The sequence below is a fragment of the Talpa europaea genome (assembly GCF_964194135.1).
Source record: "Talpa europaea genome assembly, chromosome: 7".
Lineage (NCBI taxonomy): Eukaryota > Metazoa > Chordata > Mammalia > Eulipotyphla > Talpidae > Talpa > Talpa europaea.
In genome coordinates this window covers 105,646,760-105,671,549 of record NC_140074.1, presented here as the reverse complement: position 1 = coordinate 105,671,549, position 24,790 = coordinate 105,646,760, and the positions used below count along the sequence as shown (strand labels likewise).

The following is a 24,790-nucleotide window of genomic DNA, read 5'->3' as shown; positions in this document are numbered from 1 at the left end:
TGCAGTACCTCTGTTGAATGAAATGTTTTATATTGAACTAATAGATGAATCACACAGACTTGTAAGATATCATACAGTAATCCCGTGTCCCCTTTACCGAGTCTCCCTGAGGGTCATCTCTTAACAAAATTGGAACGCAATTTCACAGCTGTGATGCTGACATTGACACAACTAAGGCTCAGAACACTTCTGTCACCACAAGGATCCTGCCTGCTTCCACACCACATCCTCTAACCCTACCCACTGGCAACCTCTAATGTTCTCCATTTCTGTAGTTTTGTCATGCGAAGATTATTATATATATATATATATGTAATCATACAGTAAATAGCAATTGAGAACTGGCTTTTTTCAGTCAGTAGTAATTCTCTGGAGATTCAACCAAGCTGTGTAGATCAAGAGTTTGTTCCTTTTATTTGTTGAGTCCTATTCCATGGGGATGTACCTCAGTCAAACCTTTTATCTGACTTCTCAGTTGTTTCTGGTTTGAGCTATTACAAATAAGCTGCTGTAAATATTCATATACAGGTTTGTCCATGACCATAAGTTTTCATTTCTCGGGCATGTATGTCAAGGCATGCAATTGCTGGATCACATGGTATTGTCGATGGTTTAATTTAATAAGAAATTGCCAGACTGTTTTCCAGAGTGTACTTTTACTGTTAGCATTATTTAAGTGGTGCAGTTACCCCCCCCCCATCCTCAGGAATATTTGGTTATTAGTATTTTTTTTATTGTTTTTAATTGTAGTCTCTTTGAAGTTTTAATTTGCACTCCCCCGTTGGACTTTCTTTGTCTGGTTTCTTTGTCTGGACTTTCTTTGTCTATGTTAATATAATAATTCATAAAACCAATTGGAAAGTATTCTCTTCTATTTTCTGGAGATAGTGGGTAACATTATTGTTAATTCCGTAAGTAGAATTCTCCAGTGAAATCCACAGGGCTTGGGGAATTAATTTTTGGAAATATTTTAATTATGAATTCAATATTCTTTATAAAGGCTATTCAAATTATCTGTATCCTGATTGGGGGAGTTGAGGTAGTTTATGTTTTTCAAAGAATTGGTTGGTCCATTTCTTCTGAGTTGTCGGGTTAAATGTGTAGCAGTCTTTAAAATATATTCCCATTTTAGCCTTCTCTTAAGGGTTCTTTCTTTGTCATTAGCTTTTCAGAAGTTTGACTATAATTGTCTTGTAATTTATTTGTTGGGCTTTACCTGTTTGAATTTCATTTATGTGGTCCATAGGTTTAAGCTTCTTACAAATTTGAGACATTTTCAGCCACTATTTCTTTCAGTTTCCTTTTAGTTCTGCCTCCTTTCTCTTTGCTGGAACTCCACTGACATGTATATTACGCCTTTTATGATAGTTTGACAGGCCCTGAGGCTCTGCTCCTTTTTTTCTAGTCTTTTTCTCTCCCATTCTCTCTTTACTTGAATTATTTCTCTTGCTATATGTGGTTACTTTGTTTTTCAATCTGTTATTTCTGGAGGACTTTTCCTGTCTTCTGTTTCTTTGCTAGCTTTCTGTTTTTTCATTTGATTCAAGCATGTTCATAATTGTTCATCTAAAATCATAATTCTGATATCTGTCAGCTCAGTATTGGCATATGTTGATTGTTTACTTTCATTCTGTTTGGTATTTTTTTGACTCTTGGTATATGAATAGTGATATTTGATTGAAACCTGGAATTTTCCTATTATGCTATTTTAGTCTGCTTTATTTAAACTTGTTTTAATTGGCTTTCTCTAATAATCTTAACAGAGGCAGGGGGCACTGCTGCCTCATGACTGCTAGGTGGAGGTACAAATCCAGAGTCCCTACTTGGCCTCCATTGACACCTGGTGGGGGTGGGGTGTGTTTTAAAACATTTCTATTAGGTGTTGGTGAGAACCCTGCTTTACACTGGGTCATTCTGACAGACCCTAGCCTGAGAGAGGGAGGGTGGAAATCTGATGGAAGCTGGGGCTCCCCATGTGTTCTTCACAAACACCACAATGGTGGCTGCTTGTTACCATCTGGCAAGCAAAGCGTTCTGGCTCCCTTTCCCATTACCACACAAGGGGACTTTGGGAGAGCCTTGTTAATAATGCAAGATCAGAATAGGTTCATTCTTTGGCCTTTGCTGGTATGGAGGTGATAGGCTAGGTTTTTATAGTTTGACTGAGATAAAACCATGACTGTTTGCTGGGCTGCCTCTCCCTGTACCTTTGGCCAGAAAGAGCAGACTTTTGTTAAAGCTTTTTTTGTCTGTGTTCTATTGACTTTTTCAGTTTTGCCAGCTTCATAAACTCCAAGTTGGGAAAATCCATTTAATGTTCATTTCTCAGGTACCTAGCTGATCTTTCTTTTCTCGTAATGTCATATACTTTTATTTTTATTTTTTTAAAGATTTATTTGTTTATGTTTACAAGAACTGAGGTAGGACAGAGGGGTGGGGATGGGGGTGGGAGGATTCACCAGAGACAGCCTGAGGAGCATAATAGGCAGATCTACTGAAATATGCTGCTGAGGGAGCAGTGGGTGAGACAGGAGAGGTCTCCTGCACTAACTGGGTTAGCTTCCTGGCTGGGGATCGAACTCATGCTGCAGTGGCTGGCGATAGCTTGATAACTCTGAGACTTTAAACCCCTCCACCACCAGGGAGGCCCAATGTCATATACTTTCTTTTTTTTTTTTTTTTTTTGTGGGACCCTCACCAGCGGCCCGGGGAACGAACCGGTGCAGCAGAGGCTGCGGGCAGCCTCGCAGCCCAGCGCTCAACTGCTGCGCCACCAGGGGAGGCCCTGTCATATACTTTCAAATAATATAATTTAGTTTAAAAAATATTTTGACCCTGATTAGCCCTATTTAAAAGATTTTTTTTACTGGAGTTGAATCTCCAGCACCCAAAATTCTCCCCTGGGTTATGAGGGTCAATCGTGTATTGCTTCTCTTGGCAAAATGATGGCAGAGCTGTCAAATCAGAGTGGCCTAATGCTGAGAAACACCATGTATTTCTTAGAGAAGTTGCTAAGAGTAACCTGATGTGCCCACCTAAAATGTGTGTTAATTTCTGAAAGGGTGAAATGTGACAAGAGTATTCTTCTAGGAACAGAATTGTCCTGGTAGTTATATGAACAGGAGTTGCAGGGTGAAGCAAAAACAATGATATATAAGTGTTCAAATGTGTTTCATTTATTTGCCATGTAAAGGTAGTAATGGGTATCAGTCACCTTACAAAAGCTAGGATTCTTTTTCTGAGAATTTTAACAACGTCCCTTAAACTCCATTTTGATGATTCTCTCTTCTTGCAGAGATAGAGCTGCCTGCTTTGCTATTCAGAAAGGATTACAGGCATCACGTAGTGACATTAAGTTATTTAAGCATAATGATATGGCTGACCTGGAGCGACTACTAAAAGAACAAGAGATTGAAGATCAAAAGGTATGATTCTTTTGAAGAAAATTATATACTTCTTTTGTACTTTCTAACCAGCTAAATTATATATGAAATGATAATTTGTCATAAAAACTTGCCTGCGGATAATATTTGGATATTAAGTAAGGTGTTTCTGCTTATTAAATGTGCTTCTTGTTGGAGAGCCAAGTTTGATTGTAATTGCCTCCTCACTGCCATAATTATATATGGCAAATTTGGGGAAAGGTAATCCAGCCAGCTTTCTAAAAGAGAGAGAGAGAAACAGCACACACTTGGGGGGTTGGAAGATATGTGCTCTCAACTCTGTAGAAATAATATCAGAACTCATTAGGTGTTAAAGAGATTTGCCTAGTGAATTCCAAATAGGCTTAGTCATGTCAGAATAAATCATGTATCAATTAGCTAGAGGAAACAATGGCAGCAGATAAATTTATGAATTTATGAGCAAGGCAAGACTCTTTCTTTCCACCTTGCTTTCATCCCGGAACTCTGAGCAGCTGTTCCCTGTGGGAAAACACTGCCCCACCCTGGCTTCCTCTCATCTGCAGCCTGTTCACATTTCTTCCCAAGAACCTTCTTAGTTCCTGTGGAGAAGGCGAGGGTGGGGGTTGTGGTTGGGGATTAGTGGGACTGCTCCTTGGTGTTGTGATTGGAAAGTATAATGGGAAACGTGTTCGGAGCATTACTGTTAATCATATCTGTTCCCCTGAGGACAAGGGTGGAAAAGGTCGTTCTGGTTTGTGGGTCTCAGCAGAAACCATTATGTATAGGCTGTACCTGGAACCCGGTCACCACATCGCTGGACTCAACACTTACAAGTGGACTTGTCCAGTGCAACTCACCCAATGATGGAATAACTGATTAAATTGCTCATCTCATTCCTTGTTTTTGTGTTAACTTCCATTTTCTTGCTATTTGCATTATTCCTTTAAGATTCTGTTATCTTTGTTTAGATGGCAGTCTAAGAGCAGTTACTTTATAAATATACATATTCTTGTGATGAATATGTATGTATGCATATTTTACATTTTATAGCAGACATGTATAGGCCAGAGTTTCATCATTACACAATTTAGAAAAATCTATAGGGTAATGCTTAATATTGAGACCCATTCCACTGAGAAATTTCTTTCTCCAGATTGTAAAAAGAGGTGCCTTATACTGAGTCAGTAATAGAATGCTACCACATTGAAGAGCAATACCTTGGAAAGAGTGACCAGTGAAATAGTCTGCTGTAGAGTTTATTTTGCCAAGTTAGCATTGTACAAATTTGGAAAACATATTCAAGTTGATAAGTTTTACAAAACTTATAGTCTTTCTTAATGAAAATAACAAGAAATAAAATTCATTATCTTGATAGGTATTTCTGTTTTGTAATTTTTACCTTTCTACTGATTTATACCATGTTTTCCTGTCAAAAGTAGACTTTCTAAATAACATTTTTGGTTTTAGAAACAATTTTTTCAGTTTCATATACATATAAATTAAAAATTTTGAGATTTTCTACTTGGATGCTTATTTTTCATTTGAAACTAAAATATTGCAGTTTACCCAAAGTTATGTGAAATTTTATTATCACTCTTCCAAGTATTGTAATTCATAGATTATTTTTCCTCCCTTTTTGTTTAGTGTTCTTTTGTATAGTGTCCCATATTAATGCTTTAAAAAAAAAATACAGCACTGTTTAAAGAAAAAATGCAAATAACTGAGCAAGTGAGAAATAGAGTAGTCTGGCCTTGTTAACAGTTAGTGAAATTAGCTATTTCCTAGCCATTTAAGGAACTTTTTAATAGTTGATAATCAGAGCTAATCAGTTGTGATAAGACAAAGGACCCTTCTGTAACTGGAAGAGTTTGAATTGGCACAACCTTTCTAGAGGGTAAATGGGCACTTATAGTCCAGGATTCTTAAATATTCATACCTTTTGACTTATGTATGAATCTAAGGTCTTTGTGTGTGTACATTATTTTTTTTGTTTTAATTTTTTTAAAATTTATTTATGCGGGCCTCCCCAGTGGCACAATGGTTGAGTGCTGGGTTGCGAAGCTGCTTGCAGCCTCTGCGACGCTGGTTCGATCCCCGGCTGCTCCCAGCCCACCAGAGGAGGGTCCCAAATGGCGTACAGACGTCTCCTGCTGCCCGCTGCTCCCCTCATCAGTGTACTTCGGTCCTTCTGCCTGTTCTGCTCCCAGCTCTGGCTCTGGTGAATTCTCTCACCCTCCCGCACTTCTGACTGTACCCAGTGCTTGTATAAATAAATCTTAAAAAAAAAAATAAATTAAAAACAAATAATCACTTTTAAAAAAAGTTTTATTTATGCATACAAGAATTGGGGTGTAGGCCAGAGGTGTGAGGGGTGAAATGATTCACCAGAGAAACAGATTTCTTTTTTCTGAGCTGCACAGGTGTGGGTTCTAAAATGCCACTTAAATCTCTACTCTGAACCTGAGCTCCTAGTTATCCATTAGACAGAGGCTTAAAGTTAAGAAACCTTTGAGTAGGAAGGTGGTGGCAGGCTCTCTCTGTGGATCCAGCTCAGCACACCTGCAGCATTACAGATTTCTTTAGCAGTGAGTGGTGTGTTGGTGACTGGCCCTCAGTGGGTATAGAGCGCTGTGTGTTATTTGGAAAAGTCCCACCACTGCCTTCCAGCATATCTGGGTAAGGATACAGATGAGTTTTACTTGACCTTGTAGTGAGGAGTAGTGAAGGAAGAGGATTTCATTTGCTTTTTGGCAAATGACAGAGTACAGGGGTTTGTCTATTTTTTAACTTATTATAGAAAATTGCCAGCACATTCTATGGAAACATGATTGTATCATGAATCCCGTTTTCTTCACCCAGCCTTGTTTTTATCATCTGCATTTTTGTATCCTTTGAGCCTCCACCTAGCTCCCCATTCCTTCCCTATGATGGTGGTAATTGCCATCACCATTATAGTTCCTCTCATCATAGATAACATTTACAGGCACTGAAATACACAAATCTTAACCACAGAAGTTGATTCATTGGTTATACCCACATAACCCAGGTATCAGGACCCCTGTTATGACATGAAACATTACTGTCTCCCTAGAAATTTCCCTTGGGCCCCTTCCCATCTTTATGGGCTTGGAGGATTTATGGGCTCCTAGTGCCTAAACTGTGTATGTGAGGTTTCCTGGTTGATTATGTAAACTGAAGAGTCATGTTTAAGAGAAGAAAACACTGTTCTTCATCTCAAAATAGCAGGATCTCATACCCTGGGCTTTCAGTTCATTCAGACTTTATTTTCATGACTAAATATTGTCAGTTGAAAGTATTAAGGACACATTTTGTATTTTGAGTTACAAAAATTAAAATGTGACTTTTTATCCTTTTAAAGAATCCTCGCAAGGCTCGTGTGACTCGGCGTTTCATTGTAGTGGAAGGCTTGTATATGAATACTGGAACTATCTGTCCGCTTCCAGAATTGGTAAGCAACCTTGTTAGTCATTAATTAAACACTGGGAATATTTGACAGTTGTTCCTTCTGTTTATGACCACTTTTAATGTCTAATGCCTGCATTGCTTTGTATAATAGGTGTCAAAAACACATTCTAATCATACAGAGGGGGAAATTAACATTAAATGCCAATGCTGGCCTTTAAAGTGTAATCAAGGCTTAGTTTTTTAAAACAAACTTTATTAAGGTATAATTGGCATATGATAAGTAGACTTAAAGTGGACAGTTTGATCACTTTTGATAGATAGATACATGTACTCCTATCACTACCACCACAGTCAAGATAGAAAACATTTCCATCATTCTGTTAAGTTCCCTAAGGCCTGCTTGGAGTCAGTGCCCTGTCCCAGCCACCATTCACCGACCTTCTGTTCCTATAGTCTTGCCTTTTGTAGATTTTCATATAAATGAAATCATACAATATGTATTTTGTAAAATTCAGCTTTCTAACAGGGAAAGCAATAGACTTTTGAAACTATGACTAATTTAAGGTGAAATTCACAGAACATAAAATTAACCATTTTCAGGGGTACAGTTCAGTGACATTTAGTACATTCACTTTTTGTGCAACAATCAACTATAATTCAAAAACCTTCTGTTACTTCCAAAGAAGACCCTCTGCCCATTAAGCAATCATTCCCCCTTATATCTGATCCCTAAGCCCTGGCACCCACTGATGTGCTTTATATATATATATATATAGATGTACTTATTCTGGATATTTCCCAAAAATGGGATCATGTAATATGTATTACCTTTTGGGTCAGGCTTCATTCAATTAGCATGTTTACATTGTTCATCCAATTTATAGCATGCCTCAGTACTTCACTCCTTTTCAATGCTCAATAATACTCTGTTGTCTGGGTATACTGCATTTTGCTTTGGTTATTGTGAGTAGTGCAGCTGTGAACATTCATTTGTGAACAGCTCATTTTCAGTTCTTTTTTATATATACCTAGCAATATAGTTGTTGGATCATATAATTGTTTAACTTACTGAGGATCAGCCATACAGTTTCCCACAGTGGCTACACTGTGGAGGGTCACAATTTCTCCACATCCTTACTAACTTTTATTTGGTCTCTAAAATTTTTTCCATCCTGGTAGGTGTGAAGTATGTCGTATTGATTTTCAGTTCCCAAATGACTAATGATATTGAGCCTCTTTTCTTGTGTTTGAACACCTTTTGTACATCTCTTCGGAAAAATGTCTATAGAAGTCATTTTGTTCTTCCCAATATGCTGTATATGCTGCTAATCATCACTATTTTAAAGCTGTTTTATTTAACACATAGGTTAAATTAAAATACAAATACAAAGCAAGAATCTTTCTGGAGGAAAGCCTTTCATTTGGAGTTCTGGGTGAGCATGGCCGAGGCATCACAGAACATTTTGGAATCAATGTAAGTTCTCCTTTTTGAACATTTCTCCATACAGAAAACATGTAGTTCCATTCTGCTGGTCAGGTTTTATAGGCACAAAACTGTCACCTCACTGAATTCAGTGCTAGTGACTGGTATGTCACCTCACTGAACCTAAGGAGGAGCTGGTTTGTCAGACCAGGGGACTAGTCTAACCTGGAAACCTATAAACTCAGAGTGGCTAGTTGTAAATTTGTGTTCTGTTTATTTGGTAGTAGCATTTGATCCTGACTTTCAGTGCCTCTTATCTAGAAAAAGATTTGTCTTCTGTTTTATTCTTAAAATCGTGAATTCTTTAGTTGTCCCTTAGAAAGTTTTTATGATGGCAATGAAAGGATTTTCTTTCTATAATTTAAAATTTGTATTTTTGTAACTTGTGTGTGTGGGGGGGTGGTAGATAAGAGCCTTGCTACTTTTTTATTTTTGAATAGTGTCAGAAACACCATTAGCAAAGTTTCTCAAGGTCCTGGACAAATGGAGGGAGTTTGTCATGCTTTCTTTTACTGAGGAGAAATGAGTTCCAACTGCTCACAGTCTCAGCAGTTTGTGCTCCTGAGATCAGGGAGGAACAGCATCGCCCATCTGCAGAACCTGTCTGCCCTGCACAACCTATGTGGTAGAATCAAAGGAAGCTTTTTTCCAAATTCTGTGCAGAAAAGTTTTGCAATCTGTGTAAAAAGGTTGTATACAAAAATATTTTTAAAAGTTGAATTGTAGAATATTAAATCACATTAGATTATCTGCATCCCACTACAGATACAATCCTAGAGGAAAACAGTAGCATTAATATTGTATGGAGTTAGAATTAAGTATAATCCCCAAAGACAAACTGACATTTGGCAATTTTTTTTTTATTTTTTTTTTTTTATAAATTTTATTGTTATATTCCCCATACAATTGCAGCCCCCCATTCTGACCCCAATCCCTCCCCTCCCGCCCCCGCCCCCCTAAAAGTGTCTCTGGTTCATAGTTTTTTGTTGATTTTGATTTTCACTTTCTTATAGTTATTCATTTTCCTGGTCCCTTATTTAAGTTTTCTAGATTCCTGCTATGAGTGAGACCATCCGGTATTTTTCTTTTTCTTTTTGGCTTATTTCGCTGAGCATGATCCCTTCCAGCGCCATCCATGTTGCAGCAAATTGCATGTGTTTATCTTTTTTTGAATGCTGAGTAATATTCCATGGTATATATGTACCACATCTTCTTGATCCAGTCATCTATTTTTGGGCATTTGGGCTGTTTCCAAAGCTTAGCTATTGTAAACAGTGCTGCTATAAACATAGGGGTGCAGGTGTTCTTTGGAATTGATGTATCTGTGTCCTTTGGGTAAATACCTAGGAGTGGAATTGCTGGGTCATATGGAAGCTCTATGTTTAGTAGGTCCAGAAATCTCCACACAGCTTTCCACAGTGGTTGGACCAGTTTGCACTCCCACCAACAGTGCAGAAGAGTTCCTTTTTCTCCACACCCTCGCCAACATTTGTTGTTGCTAGTTTTTTTAATATGTGCCATTCTCACTGGTGTAAGATGGTATCTCATGGTAGTTTTGATTTGCATTTCCCTGATGACAAGTGATGTTGAACATTTTTTCATATGCCTGTTGGCCATTTGCATTTCCTCTTCAGAGAAGTTTCTTTTAAGCTCTTCTGCCCATTTTTTGAGTGGATTATTTTCTTTGTTGTTGTTGAGTCTCATCAGCTCTTTGCAGATTTTTGTGATCAGTCCTTTATCATTAGTGTTGGGTGCAAAAATGTTCTCCCAGTTGGTGGGGTTTCTCTTTGTTTTTGTTATTGTCTCTTTTGCTGTGCAAAAGCTCTTTAATTTGATATAGTCCCAGCTGTTTATCTTTGCCTTCACTATCACTGCTTTGGGTGATGTGTCTGTAAAGATGTCTTTGATGTGCAAATCACGTAGTGTTTCGCCTATATTTCCTTCTATATATTTTATGGTTTCAGGTCTTATGTCTAGTTCTTTAATCCATTTTGAGTTGATTTTTGTGTATGGTGTGAGGTGGTGGTCAAGCTTCATTCTTTTGCATGTAGCGACCCAGTTTTCCCAGCACCATTTATTGAACAAACTTTCTTTGCTCCAATGCATAGTCTTTGCTCCTTTGTCAAAGATTAGTTGACCATAAATCTGTGGGTTTATTTCTGGATTTTCTATTCGATTCCATTGGTCTGTATGTCTGTTCTTGTTCCAATACCATGCAGTTTTGATGATTATGGCTTTGTAGTATAGTTTGAAGTCTGGGAGTCTGATGCCTCCATTCCCTTCTTTTTTTTTCAGGAGAGCTTTGGCTATTCGGGGTTTTTTGTGATTCCATATGAATTTCATCAATAATTGTTCTATTTCTTTGAAGAATGACATTGAAATTTTGATTGGAATAGCATTGAATCTGTATATTGCTTTTGGAAGGATGGCCATTTTAATAATGTTTATTCTTCCAATCCATGAGCAGGGGATGTCTCTCCATTTCTTTGTGTCTTCTTCTATTTCTTTTAACAGTGTTTTATAGTTTTCTTTGTATAGGTCCTTTACCTCTTTTGTTAGATTTATTCCCAAATATTTGATTTTTTTTGTTTCAATAACAAAAGGGATGGTCTTTTTGATTTCTTCTTCTTCAGATTTATTGTTTGTGTATAGGAAGGCTACTGACTTTTGCGTGTTGATTTTGTATCCTGCCACTTTACTGAACTGATTGATGAGTTGAATTAGCTTTTCTGTGGAGTTTTTGGGGTTCTCTATGTATAATATCATATCGTCTGCAAATAGTGATAGTTTGACTTCTTCTTTTCCTATTTGGATTCCTTGGATGTCTTTCTCTTGTCTTATTGCCCTGGCTAGGACTTCCAGTATTATATTGAAAAGCAGTGGTGAGAGTGGACATCCTTGTCTTGTTCCAGATCTTAATGGAATTGCTTTCAGCTTTTCACCATTGAGAATGATACTGGCTGTTGGCTTGTCATAGATGGCCTTTATGATGTTGAGGTATGTTCCTTGTATCCCAAGAATTTCAAGGGCTTTTATCATGAATGGGTGGCAATTATTTTTTTTTAATAAATTTTATTTTTATATTCCCCATACAATTGCAACCCCCTTATTTTTACCCCAAGCCCTCCCCTCCCTGCCCCCCACCCCCCATAGAGTGTCTCTGGTTCATAGTTTTTTGTTGATTTTGATTTTCACTTTCTTATAGTTATTCATTTTCCTGGTCCCTTTTTTAAGTTTTCTAGATTCCTGCTATGAGTGAGACCATCCGGTATTTTTCTTTTTCTTTCTGGCTTATTTTGCTGAGCATGATCCCTTCCAGCGCTCTTCATGTTGCTGCAAATTGCATGTGTTTATCTTTTTTGAAAGCTGAGTAATATTCCATGGTGACATTTGGCAGTTAAATGCCCTGAGGAATTTAAGATAATTGAAGTATAATTTAAACAAAATTACTAGAGCAGTTTTTATGATGAAAATTCTAAAGACGAAAAAGGCACTCATTACATCATTCTGGCTTTTTAACTGTTCTCATCAGTTGTCCTGAAGATTGTTTATGAGGACTTGAGTACAGGTGCAGAATGTATGAGCCTTATGTTTCAAACAAATACTATAAAAATAAGGCTTTGTGAGACAATCAGATATTTGAAACTCAACTATTTGGTAATTTTTAGGTGTAAAAATAGTTTTGTGATTATGGTTTTGAAAGAGTGTATATATCTTTTAGAAATGCACACTGAAATATTTATAGATGAAACTGTATGAGGTTTGAGATTTGCCCCAAAGAAAAAGTGATGAGGGCAATAGGGGGTATATTGGAATAGGATGTGACTTGGTAATTATTGAATCTGGGTGCTGAGGATTTTTTGTTCTCTCTGCTTTCATACAGTCAGCTCTCTGTATCTGCAGATTCCACAACTGTGGGTGGAAAATACACCCTTTGTAGTCCGGCTATATCTGTACAGAACATGTACAACATTTTTTTCTTGTCATTGTTCCCTAAACAGTACAGTCTCCTAACAACCATTTATATAGCATTTACATTGTATTAGGTATATCATATTACATAGAGATGATTTAAAGTACATGGAAGGATGCACACAGCTTATTAGCAAATACTGTACCATTTTATATAAGGAATTTGAGCATCCAGAGATGGGGGGTGATGATCCTGGAACCAGTCCCCCAATACTATAGTATTTGTTTGAAATTCTTTATGACAAACTGTAAAAGAATAGGAGCACAGAGGTTTCCTTATTGAATCTGTGGGATGCTTAGAAAAATACCAGATGTGGCTTAACTGGTTGTTATCATAACCATCAATGAGTAATTACTAAATGACTATCCTATGCCCAGGATGGCACATGGTGCTGGGGACTGGAGCAGAGGTGAGCATGGCAGGAGGATTAATGAGATGAGAAGAGAATGTGCCCTCTCAACAGAGCACATTAGGTTCATCCACTGGCTAGTCTGTCCAGTTTGGTTAAAGAATCAATTGCCATGGGCCTCCCCGATGGCGCAGCGGTTGAGCGCTGGGTTGCGAAGCTGCCCGCGGCCTCTGGGGCGCCGGTTCGATCCCCGGCTGCTCCCCGGCCACCGGAGGAGGGTCCCACATGGTGTGCAGACCTCTCCTGCCGCCCGCTGCTCCCCTCAGCAGTGTACTTCGGTCCTTCTGACTGCTCTGCTCCCTGCTCTGGCTCTGGTGAATTCTCTCACCCTCCCGCGCTTCTGACTGTACCCAGTGCTTGTATAAACAACAACAACAAAAAAAGAATCAATTGCCATGATGTTTGGATGAACTGATTTCAGTTTTGAAAAGAGGTAAATTGAATGTCGGGACAAGGTACCCCAAACTGTTAGGTTTTTTTTAAAATTTATCTTAAGTCTTCCTCTGTGGTGGACGGCTGACTAGACCACTGTTTCAGCAAGGAAATGATTTTGTACCTCTGAATAAATTTAGTATCAAACAGTTTTGAATTTTATCCTCTGAATTTATCTCTTCCACTGTGACTAAATTGTCAATGAATGATGAAATGGCAAAAAGGTGTAAAGTGAAACACTTTTTAAAACAGTCCATTTAATGATAGATTTTGTATGGTTTATCCTTTATTTTCATTAGGTAGTTTTTCTTGAATCCAGATGTTGACTTGATTAGTGCTGAAACTTTATCTGCAGGCTTGACATTAGCCTTTTTTCTTTTACACTGACGAATAACATCCATGCTCCCTCTTTTCTGGCAGATTGATGATATCGATCTTATCAGTGCCAATATGGAGAATTCACTTGCTTCTATTGGGGGTTTCTGCTGTGGCAGGTCTTTTGTAATTGACCACCAGGTAGGTTCTTTTTTAAAGAAAAAATGCAAAAACAAACCAATTATTTCATTGGTAACCTATAAATGTAACTTCTGATTTACATTAAAATTTTTTTAGTCAGTTTGTTAAAGAATCACTCATTATATTTACATCTAGAAGTTATGTCCCTTAAAAAAAAATTCTTATTTATGTATATACCTTTATGCGTTCTGGATCTTGCCACCTCAACATTCGGTAGATGGTACAAAGATGTGGTGCCTTTAGAATTTTTAGCTCTCACGAAATGCAGGGAAATATATTTATGTATTAACTGTTTTGTTTCTTCTCAGCGGCTTTCAGGCCAGGGATACTGCTTTTCAGCTTCATTACCTCCCCTGTTAGCTGCTGCTGCAATCGAGGCCCTCAACATCATGGAAGAAAATCCAGGTATAACCTATAAACTCCAGGAAATCAAAGACACCTGGGTTATAGTAACCATGCTAGTGGTTTGCATTTTGGAGGTATTAGCCAGCAGAAATTATCACATAAAACTGACTCTAAATTATATTATCCAGCATTTATTATTATTATTATTTTTTAAAGATTTATTTTACTTATGTATATAAGAACTAGGGCATAGGCCAGAGGTGCAGGGGTGAGAGGATTCACCAGAGACAGAGTGGGGAGCAGAATAGATGGGTTGACTGAAATACACTGAGGGGAGCAATGGGCAAGAGAGGAGAGGTCTGCTGCGCCATGTGGGTTAGCTCCCTGGCCTGCCATAGTTGTTGGTGATAGCTTGATAGCACTGAGACTTTAACCCCTGTGCCACCAGGGAGGCTCCTATCCAGCATTTACAGGAAGAATTGTAGTGAGGAAGGTTGTACCTCCCTCAGGGATTTGGTTTAGAGCTTCTCTCCTCTTCTCAGAGCTGAAGCCAAAGCACAGCAGTGCCTTTGGTGGATGGAGATGATAGGGGGAGGAGTTAATTCCAGACTTTAAATCACTTGGTTTATCATCTTTTGAGAAATTAGTCTGCTGCTAATTTTTGGTATATATAATTTTATAACTACCAGCTAGTTTTCCCCTTCAGTCTCTGAATAAGTTGATTCTGAGGCCAAACCTTGTTTAAACACAGACCTTACTTAATAGGTCTAAATGTGACTAAATGTGACTCTTGGCTGGAAGGGTGCCTCTTCACCAAAGCATAAAACACAAAGGAAATAGCAGGCATTACCTGGTATTTCTGAATATTCAACATTAGTTTTAATTCCAAGAATAAGGAAATGTGTGCACTTTCATATGCTTGGCATACCCACTTCCTGCTCCTGTGTTTTCCTTGGAAAGAAAGCCATCAAGAAGAGGAAGAAATCAAAAACATTACTATAGTGTCTTATTTTTTACCTGATCATTTAGCATCCATAAATAAGTACTATATTCGTTCCCTTTAATTCTCTCAACCAGATTATTTCTAGAATATTGAGAACAAGAACCATTATTTGGTTGTGGAAAATATCATCCTAGGTTTTGCTGAAAGTGGGGTAAAGTTAAGTTGCCAAGGATGAAAGTTAGGGTCTTTAAAGGAGTTTTCTTTCTAACTATGTATTATTAGTATATGGGAGGATTTACAGCTTTTCAAATTGATGAGCTTGGATAGCATTTTTAAAAAAGCATTTTGAGATTAATAATCACATCTTGCAAATATACCAACAAGTGTGTGTGCACGTGTGTTTTATCCAGGTATTTTTGCAGTATTGAAGGAAAAATGCAAACAAATTCATAAAGCTTTACAAGGGTAAGTTTTATCTCTTTTCAACCAATTTAATCTGCACTACATTTAAACAACCAATGAAAAAGTGAATGTCATCTCTCTGATTTCAGTATATTTGATAGACTTGGGTCAGTTTGATTGAAATGTACCTAAGAACCTGAAAACTGAGTTCATTCACATGTGTCCATGTGTACAAAACCAGAGTATCCATTCTGTCATTGTTACAAAGAATCGTGACTGCTCTTCTAAACATGATACAAGGTCATTAATAAAATATTATAGTAGTATAGAAAATACGAAAATGAAAATAATAACCCAACATGCTACCATCAGAAATAACAGGGTAAGCACTGGAGAACCTCTCACATCTTTCACATCTATACACACAAAAGGTTGTTTTTTATATGTACATATGACAACAGTGGGCTCATGCTGTCTGTGTTATTTTTTTCTAAGATTTATTTATTTATGCATACAGGAGCAGGGGTACAGGTCAGAGATGTGGGGGGTGAGAGGATTCACCAGAGACAGAGTGGGGAACAGAACAGGCAGACTGGCTGAAATACACTGCTGAGGGGAGCAGCGGGCGAGACAGGAGAGGTCTGCTTTGCCAATTGGGTTGCTCCCTGGCTGGGCAGGGATCAAACTTGTGCTGCAGAGGCTGCAGATTGCTTGATAGTGTGGTGCTTAACCCCTTGCGCCACCAGGGAGGCCCCTGTCCATGTTATTTTAAAGAAAATTACTGTTTTATTTTAAATACAAGAAAAAGAAACAAATGAAGTTGAATTGAACCTTATGAATGTTTGTTGATTTGTTTCAACTATAAAAGAGTAGTTCCTGGCGAGTCCTCTAGAGTTGAGGAAAAAAATTGAGATTGGTGGCCTCTTTAGGCAAACTCATGTTGCCCAAGTTTTTGGTATGTGTATTTGTTTTGCTTGTTTGACTGTCCTAAAGTGAAATATGCCTTTTGATTTCAAAAGCCCTATTTCTATTCTAGATCTAAAAATTAGAGACTTTAGAAAAAGAAAAGGACAGTTGATAAATGAGCAGATCACAGCTGTTCCAGATAAAGTGGAAAAGAAATAATTAAAGTTCCGGGTGTGTCCACATGAAAGTACAAAAGTTCTTGCATGATTTATGCTGGAGAAGATTGTTTGTACTGGTTCCAGTTACGTGGTTTATGAAATATTAATATGGCGACACAGCCCTGCACATTCAAGTCACCATAAATTCATGAACACCAACTTCAGATGCCCTTCATTCTGACTGACAGTGTCCAGTTTTTTCATGCCTTTCTTCTTCAAAATCCCCCATCTTTCATCTTGCCCACCAGGGCTAACTGACAGCCCTATCTCATGCTGTCATTTGGGAACTCCCTCACAAACCAGCACCCCTCCAGGTATCTGAACCATCTACCCTCATGTTAGAGCCAAAGAAATGTCCATCCAACCTTCATAGACCCTTAAGGACCCTGCCTTTGGTTGTCACCCACTCCTTTGTCTCCAGTCTCCCCTTTCCTGCACTGACTCGCATCCAAGTGCAGGCCTTGCTTCTTGCCTTAAATCCTCTTCTGATGACCCACTTTGCCTTTTAGCAGTTAATTCACTGCTCTGCTTCTCCTTGTAGCTAATTGCCAAGGTTTTTTCTCCATGTCTTCAAGTTATTTACATTTGAAACTACTGAGAGGGCTGGGATATGGGCCTCTGTGCTTGTACTTTATTTACCCAGACATTTCTGTGAGTCTCTAGTGGCCATTGCAGTGCAGAACCCAGCAGGCAGCCTCGGGGCTCGTCATCTTCACTCATTAGCTTCTGGCACAGCTGAGCATGTATTACTTTGTGTGCTCTCTTTTTGAATTCTTCTGACTTTTCCTCTATCTCTTTGAAGTGCTTCATTGTGGTCTCCTCTGAAGGCTTTCTTACAGAATCGTCCTCTTCAGGGCTTGGTCCTTGCTTCCTTTTAGCCTCCTTCCATCCTTAGAGCTTGACATTGTTTTATGACATGTGTGTGAACAGTGCACACTTGTATCTCCAGTTCATCTCACTCTAAAACGTCAGATCTTATATGCAGTGCCCCCTTAGTATCTCCACTTGGAGATCTCCACAAACCCCTCCCACCGAACACTGTGTTGAAAGTATGGAAATGAATCACACAGGTATCTAGACTTTCGAGGGAAGAGGAAGTGAAACAGCGTGGGGGCCCGTGTGGCAAGAGGGAGAAGCAGGAAACAGTAGAGGACAAGGGTTCAGGTCACAGAGCCGAGCAAGCAAGGCCCTGCGGCCATGGCAACAGCCTGACTTAGCAGACCATGGCTTGGTTCTAAGCAGGAGAGTGGGGGCCATGTCTGACCTTATGTCTTAGAGAAATTACTCTTGTGTTGTATGAAAAAATAGATAATTTGGTACTAAATATAGAAGCAAGGAGACAAGCGAGAAGATTATTGCATTGATGTGTTGCAAAAGATAATGGTGACTCGGGTCTTGTAGGGACAGTAGGAAATGGCTGGATTTTGGATATTGTTTGATAGTAAAGTTAGCTGGGTTTGCCAGAAGTTCAGTGAATAAGAGAAGACTCAAAGCCTAAACCCTAAGATCAACTTATACTGGTGTGTGTGTTTTCCCTTTTTCAGCATTTCTGGATTAAGAGTGGTGGGGGAGTCCATATCGCCAGCGTTTCACTTACAGCTAGAAGAGAGCACTGGATCTCGAGAAAAAGATGTTAAACTACTTCAGGAAATTGTAAATCAAGTAAGTGTCTGTTATTCCAGTGATTGTCTTCTTGCCCTGAGTGAAGCAATGTCTTAGGTAATTTTTTCTTTTTAAAGATTTATTTATTTATTTATACAAGCACTGGCTACAGTCAGAAGTGTGGGAGGGCGAGAGAACCCACCAGAGCCAGAGTGGAGAGCAGAGCAGGCAGACTGATGAAGTACACTGCTGAGGGGAGCAGCGGGCGGCAGGAGAGGTCTGCGCGCCATGTGGGACCCTCACCCGGTGGCTGGGGATCGAACTGGTGCTGCAGAGGCCGCGGGCAGCCTCGCAACCCAGCTCTCAACCACTGTGCCACTGGGGAGGCCCTCTTAGGTCATTTTTAAGAAATGCCCCATGTAATGGAAATTGCTGGCCACCCCTTGTTCAGATGCCCATTCATCCTCATGTCTGGCTCTGCCCTGTTGAGTCTATAGCTTGTCTTTACTGACAGCTGCAGTTTGTCCCATTGGGTCAGTTTCAGCTCCAGCTGAGGTTGTATTCTTTTTTTTTTAAAAGATTTATCTATTTATGCATACAAGAGCTGGGGTACAGGCCAGAGATGCGGGGGGTGAGAGGATTCACCAGAGGCAGAGTGGAGAACAGAACAGGTGGATTGACTGAAATACTCTGCTGAGGGGAGCAGCGGGAGAGCCAGGAGAGGTCTGCTACGTCATGTGGGTTGCTCCCTGGCCAGCCGGGGATTGAACTCGTGTGGCAGAGGCTGTGGATTGCTTCATAATGCGGTGCTTAACCCCTTGCGCCACCAGGGAGGCCCCTGAGGTTTTATTCTTAAAATATACATTGTTTCTACTCTGAATTATTAGCCTTCCAGAAAACCCAGTTGCTTCCCATTTACAGAGCCAGGCTTTCATCTATGTAGAGGGGGATGCATTGGATGTAGTGACTGCACACACTCCTGGGCACCACTGGAGAAGACTCACTTGCCCTCTGCTTTTGCTGATCCTCGCCTTCTCACTTTCCTCTGTGCCACTGTCTCTAACATCCATTGGCCCTGCAGCACCATAAGCATGCTTGCCTGGAGTAACACTGCCCTTTACCATAATCTAAAGTGCATCTAGGATGTATTTGAGAAGGAAAACAGCCTTCGTTGGTGCGCTTGTCTGGACAGTTCCTTCCAGTGCTCCAAGTATGAGCTGCAAGTTGTCAAGGTAACAGTGGTGGCTGCCTTTTGGTGTGTGCCTTTGGCTAGCCTGCCCAGTTGGCTCAGGGAAGGCAGGCCCTTGTCTAGTATGGAGAATGCAGTATCATGCCACCACCAACTTCATGGCTTGTCTCAGCATCTCATCTCCTACAACGTGTGAACCACATCAGATGGAGGAACAGATCTGTGGACAGGCTCTGTGCAGTGTGTGGCCTTCCAGAGTCAATTGTCTCAAATAAAACAAAATAAAATCCCACCTAGAATCTGAGGTAGCTAATTAAGGAAATGTGTCAAACTATGAATGACTGGGCTAGAGGGTCTCTCACTTACTGCAGCAGGAAATGTCACAACTTTCCCCTCAGGCACAGCAAAAATGAGAAAAAAAGACTCTTTAAAGAGGAAAAGCATCCCACAGACTCCTTTCACTGCCTCAGTGCACTTATTGTTAAGTCACTTAAATTTGTTCATACATAAAAGGGGAAGTACAGGGCCTCCCTGATGGTGCAGGGGGTAAAGTGTCATGTCATCGCCAGCCACTGTGGAATGAGTTTGATCCCCAGCCAGGGAGCTAACACACATGGCGTAGCAGACCTGTCCTTTCTCACCTGCTGCTCCCCTCAGCAGTGTATTTTAGTAGATCTGCCTGTTCTGCTCCCCACTCTGTCTCTGGTGAATCCTTTCACCCGCTGCACCTCTGGCCTACACCCCAGTTCTTACATGCTTAAATAAGTAAAAATAAATCTTTAAAAAAAAGAGAGGGGCACAGGTGGTGCAAGGGTTAAGACGCAACTATGAAGCAATCTGCAACCATTATAGCACAAGTTCGATCCCCGGCCACCCAGGGAGCAAGCCACATGGCACAGCAGACCTCTCCTGACTCACCTGCTGCTCCCCTCAGCCGTGTACTTTGATCATTCTGCCTGTTCTGCTCCCCACTCTGTCTCACCCCCCACACTTCTGGCCTGTACCCCAACTCTTGTATGCATAAATAAATAAATCTTAAAAAAAAAAAGAGGAGGAAATACAGCATTCTCCTGATTAGAATTCTTAAATGTAATACCAGCAAACTTATAAAATAAATAGAAGCTGAATAGACACACCCAGTAAAATACAAATTAGTTATATTACTCTCCTGTGACACCTGAGTTTGTTTCCTAAACTGAGTTGCTGGGTTGGTGAAGCTGACACAGGAGTTGCAGAGAAGGCTGTTTACGCTGTATATCTCAAGCCACAATCCTCACAGCAGTGCCATCATTCTCCAGGCAGGACAACCTTCTATGCACTTCACATTGTGGGGTACTCTAGATGCCACAGTGCCAGTTCTGTATCACACCACCCCTGTCCTATTCTCACTAATAGCAGCAGTTAAGATTTTCCACTACTTTGCACCAGAGGAAGACTGAGGAGAACACAGGGGAATGGACTGACTTGGTGCTATTACCCTGAGCTTCATAGATTATCTTAACCTTGCAAAGAGACAGTGAAAATGCATATAGTGCACAGCTCCCAAAATGCCCTGTGGGCCCTGGCTCCATCCTGGCTGCCTTCAGGAGATCATCTTGAATTTTTACAGAAAAGAGCAGAACCTCTGGAGAGGGGACCAACTGCTCTCTGAAAATTTGCATTTGTAGAAAGAAGAAAGATCTTACCATTTCTTTGCATTATCCTTGGCTTCTACCGTAAAGATCCTTTATCCTTCCTCTCCTCTTTCCTCTTTTTCAATATTTGAGAGAGAAGGAAGAGTCATAGTACTGTAGCTCTAGTTTAAGCTTCATAGGCTGAGAGTTTTGCCAAGTTTTTGTTGCATTTCTTAACAAAACACTGCACAGTGGTCTATAATATTTGTTCACTAGCCAAGGCTAGGCAGAGCCGGTCTAGATGTTTTCGGGACAATTGGACTTTTCCAAATACACTTCTAAAATGTGGAATCAGCAGAAGTCTAGTGTCACTGCTTGGTGGTAGTTTCCATCTTTCACTGTAGTGGAAAACCTGCCTGCAGCTTACAGAATGGCCACTCTTCAAGCAGATACCTTTTCTGCCAAGCACTGGGAATAAAATGTTCTTTCTTTACACCACCCCTTGCAATGATTGATTTCTTACAAATATGATTCACATACCTTAAGCTTCACCTTTTAAAGTGTACAATTGAGCAATTTTAGTACACACTCAAGCTGGGCGGCCATCATTATCTAATTCTAAAACATAATCACCCCCCCCCCAAAAAAAAAACCCTCATAACCTACCATGATCTGATTTTATGTTTGTTTTGATAATGTTTTCAGATGTTTTAACTATTGTCACTTGGTTAGTGTATGGGGAGGCTGTGCAAAAATAGTGTGACAGCAGACTCTTCTGTGCCGGGTGGCGTCTTATCCAGATGTACCACCCGGAGATCAGCGGTACTGCTGCTATTTGAAGTGTTGCAGTCTCTCTCTGAAACGGTTCTGCTGGCCTTATTCCTCAGTCTAACTCTTGGCTAGCCTACAGGACTGTGCTTATATATTTGCTCATGTCCTAATTCTGCATTGTCTAAATGGTCACCACTACCTAGAGGTATATTTAAATTTAGTAAAATATAAAATTATGGCCACTTCTCAAAGTGCCAGTGGCCACATGACCTTGTGGCTTCTGGCCTGGATGATGTAGCATGAACTCCATCGCCCCAGAGGGCTCTGTAGAATGGCACTGTCCAGACTGTGTTGTAGCATTATGGTTTTGTCTTTAGTGGTTATAATTGGACAATCTAATTGCAGCTGTTGTTGAGGATAGTATTCCGTGTACCTCCCTGTGTTAATTGCGCTGGTGTCTGTAACCACGTTGTAAATGGAATCCCTTTCTTCACACAGTGCATGAACAGAGGCATTGCACTAACTCAGGCACGCTACCTGGAGAAAGAGGAGAAGTGCCTCCCACCTCCAAGGTTGGTAGACATTACAACATGGCCTTGCATTTTTCCTACTTTAAATTCTACGTGAAATGTATTTTTGAGAGTCTACTATAGGGTAAGGAAGATTGTGTCAAGCTGCACAATTCTGCTTGGATTTTCTTGTAAACAGATAGTATAAACTGCAGGTACTGATACCTACAATGTAGTGCTGAAAATGTGTTTTCTCTTAGGACTTTAGCTTTTCCTTTTCTCTAGCTTACTCTCTTATAAGAATACAGCATATAAAACATACAAAATGTTCAGTAACTGTTTATATTGTTGGAAGGCCTCTAGTGAACAATAGGCACTTAGTAGTTAAGTTTTGGGGTCAAAAGTTGTATGTAGATTTTCTACTGTACAAGGTGGAGTGCGGGTGGAGAGTCAGATCCCCAATGCTCATGTTGTCCAAGGGTCAACTGTATGTCATTTGTTTTCTGTTCTTAAGTTAGATGTTTTCAGATTTTTAACTGAAAAGCCATCAGGTCTCACCGTACCCTCCCTTTTAACTTAAAGAAATGGCTGTTGTCCCAAGAGTGAAATGGATAGCAGAAGTGCCAGTCACATGCTCCACTCTGCTAACGCAGCATGCTGTGTGAGCAGGGACAGTCCTGCAGAAAGGGGCATAGGCCAGGTGGGTTGCAGACTTGGCCTGCTGCTGGCCAGAACACCATGTGGTGCTTCACGTGACAAACACTTATGAAACACCCAGGGAACGTCTAGAGAGGTTCCACAAGCTCTACATTGGAAGGTGCCTTGATTCATGATAGAAAATCGGCGTTCATTCAACAAAACATCCTGAGCCTCTGAGCACATGCACTGCCATTGAAGGAGGTAGATTCACAAAGTGTGAAGTTTCGCGGTCATGGCACTCTGCCAGTGAGGTCACAGGAAGAGGCCACAGTTTTGGCCTAGGAGGGACTCAGGTGATGTTCAAGCTGAGTGTGGAAAATTAAACCTGTCAAACATGCTTGTCCACACCTGGTGGGTGCTTTGGCCTTCCTGCAAGGTACGCGGTGATGTGGAGACCCACAAGTGCATCTGGAGAACCCAGAGCACAAATTGAGAGGCACCAGCAAGAGGAAGGCTGGAGAAAGGCAGAAGGGAGGACCAGGTGAGCAGCAGAGTTGGAGTGCTGCACAGAAACGGGGTGCCAGGCTGGGCTTCTGGGAGCCACTCTGGCAGTAGCTGTAAACACCCTCACAATCCTGTGCTGCTTTCTCCCTTTCCCAATTGAAAGGTGTGCGGTTGAGGAAGATAAGCTATACTTGTTCTGTGTCCTCAGGACTCCATGCCCCGCACAGTGCTGCTCAGAGTAAATATGTCTCCAGTGGACTTAATAGATGTTTGCAGAGGGAAGTGAGGGGACAAAGGGTAGAGTCACCCTGTCAGGCTCCATTTCTTGTCTTCAGTTTCCTGAAAACATGAAAATTGCTGCTTTGCTCAGTGTTATAAGATTTTCACATGACTCCTTGGATTATAACTGTGAGTATCCAAACCCTCATTAAATTCAGCAGTGTTGAGCTTCTGCCTCAGGCCTGGTGTGCTTGAAGCAACAATAGATTATTTAAAAGACCAAGCCTCCTGGAATCCCTGGGCAGAGCCAGCCCCTGCCAGGGTACTTTAACTAGACAAACACTAGGGTTTAGGCTGCCACCAGCAGATTTCTGTAAATGTCCAGATAGGCTGCAGGACACGGGCCTTCCACAACTCAAACCCTGCTGTGGTAGTGAGAAAGCAGTTACTGACAGTAGGTCAGCTAATGGGAGGCTGGGTGGTGTAGAACTTGACTCACAAAAATGGGCTCCGGTGAGATAGGCTTACATGATGATTTTTTGTCTATTTCTTTTCAGCATTAGGGTTGTGGTCACAGTGGAACAAACAGAAGAGGAACTGGAGAAAGCCGCATCCACAATTAAGGAGGTGGCCCAGGCTGTCCTGCTTTAGTGTGAACCTCGGGCCAGGTGGCCACCTGCCACATAACATGAAGACAGACCTCAGTGTTGCTGCTGAGTGACCTGGAAGAGGGCTTGTGGATAGCCTGTGGTTTTTAATAGATAGTATAAATATGGACTCTGGATGGCTATGAGAAGGATGCTGTTTATTTTTAAAAAGAAAACATATCTAAAAGCCCAAGATATTTTTTAAGAGGAAAACTTATGACAGCAGAAAACTAGCATTTAAATTGTGCTATTTAGTACTATTTAAATGTTTTATTATACTAGTATTTTATATTCTTTTTGTTGTTGTCATTTAAAAATGGAGCTTCAGTTTATCTCCTCTGTGTTCTAATAGTAAAGATTCTGTAAGCATCCCTTAATAATTTCATTGAAAAATATCCTTGCAACATTACAGCTCTGAGGAACAACACTTTAATAAGTGTGATGCAAAATATATTCCGAAAGATCTAAACCACATCTTTTTCAGTCTTTATCATGTGAAGCTCAATGGTGGCTAATAAAGGAATACTTTGTGTGTGATTATTATAAACTTTTCATTATAATATATTTGAATCCTAGAATTTTTATATACACTAAATATTGATGTTGTACCATTTCTAACAGCTAATCTTAGCATCTCTAG

General features: G+C 40.2%; 1 protein-coding gene across 5 annotated transcripts in view; it reads left to right on the top strand.

Annotated features, from left to right (window-relative positions):
• The window catches only part of SPTLC1 (serine palmitoyltransferase long chain base subunit 1), a gene marked incomplete at both ends in the record, with an annotated part of 50,495 nt that extends 26,341 nt beyond the window's left edge, over nt 1-24,154 (top strand). For 4 of the 5 annotated variants that reach the window (XM_084238522.1, XM_084238521.1, XM_084238519.1 and 1 more), the window contains 9 exons: nt 3,296-3,425; nt 6,784-6,873; nt 8,197-8,304; nt 13,548-13,643; nt 13,952-14,048; nt 15,342-15,396; nt 18,002-18,119; nt 22,131-22,204; nt 24,061-24,154. In XM_084238522.1, coding sequence (XP_084094648.1) covers nt 3,296-3,425; nt 6,784-6,873; nt 8,197-8,304; nt 13,548-13,643; nt 13,952-14,048; nt 15,342-15,396; nt 18,002-18,119; nt 22,131-22,204; nt 24,061-24,154 — 862 coding nt within the window. The remainder of the gene's footprint in view (nt 1-3,295; nt 3,426-6,783; nt 6,874-8,196; nt 8,305-13,547; nt 13,644-13,951; nt 14,049-15,341; nt 15,397-18,001; nt 18,120-22,130; nt 22,205-24,060) is intronic. The other variant, XM_084238523.1, reaches the window with a different exon arrangement.
• Between the last annotated feature and the right edge of the window lie 636 nt (nt 24,155-24,790).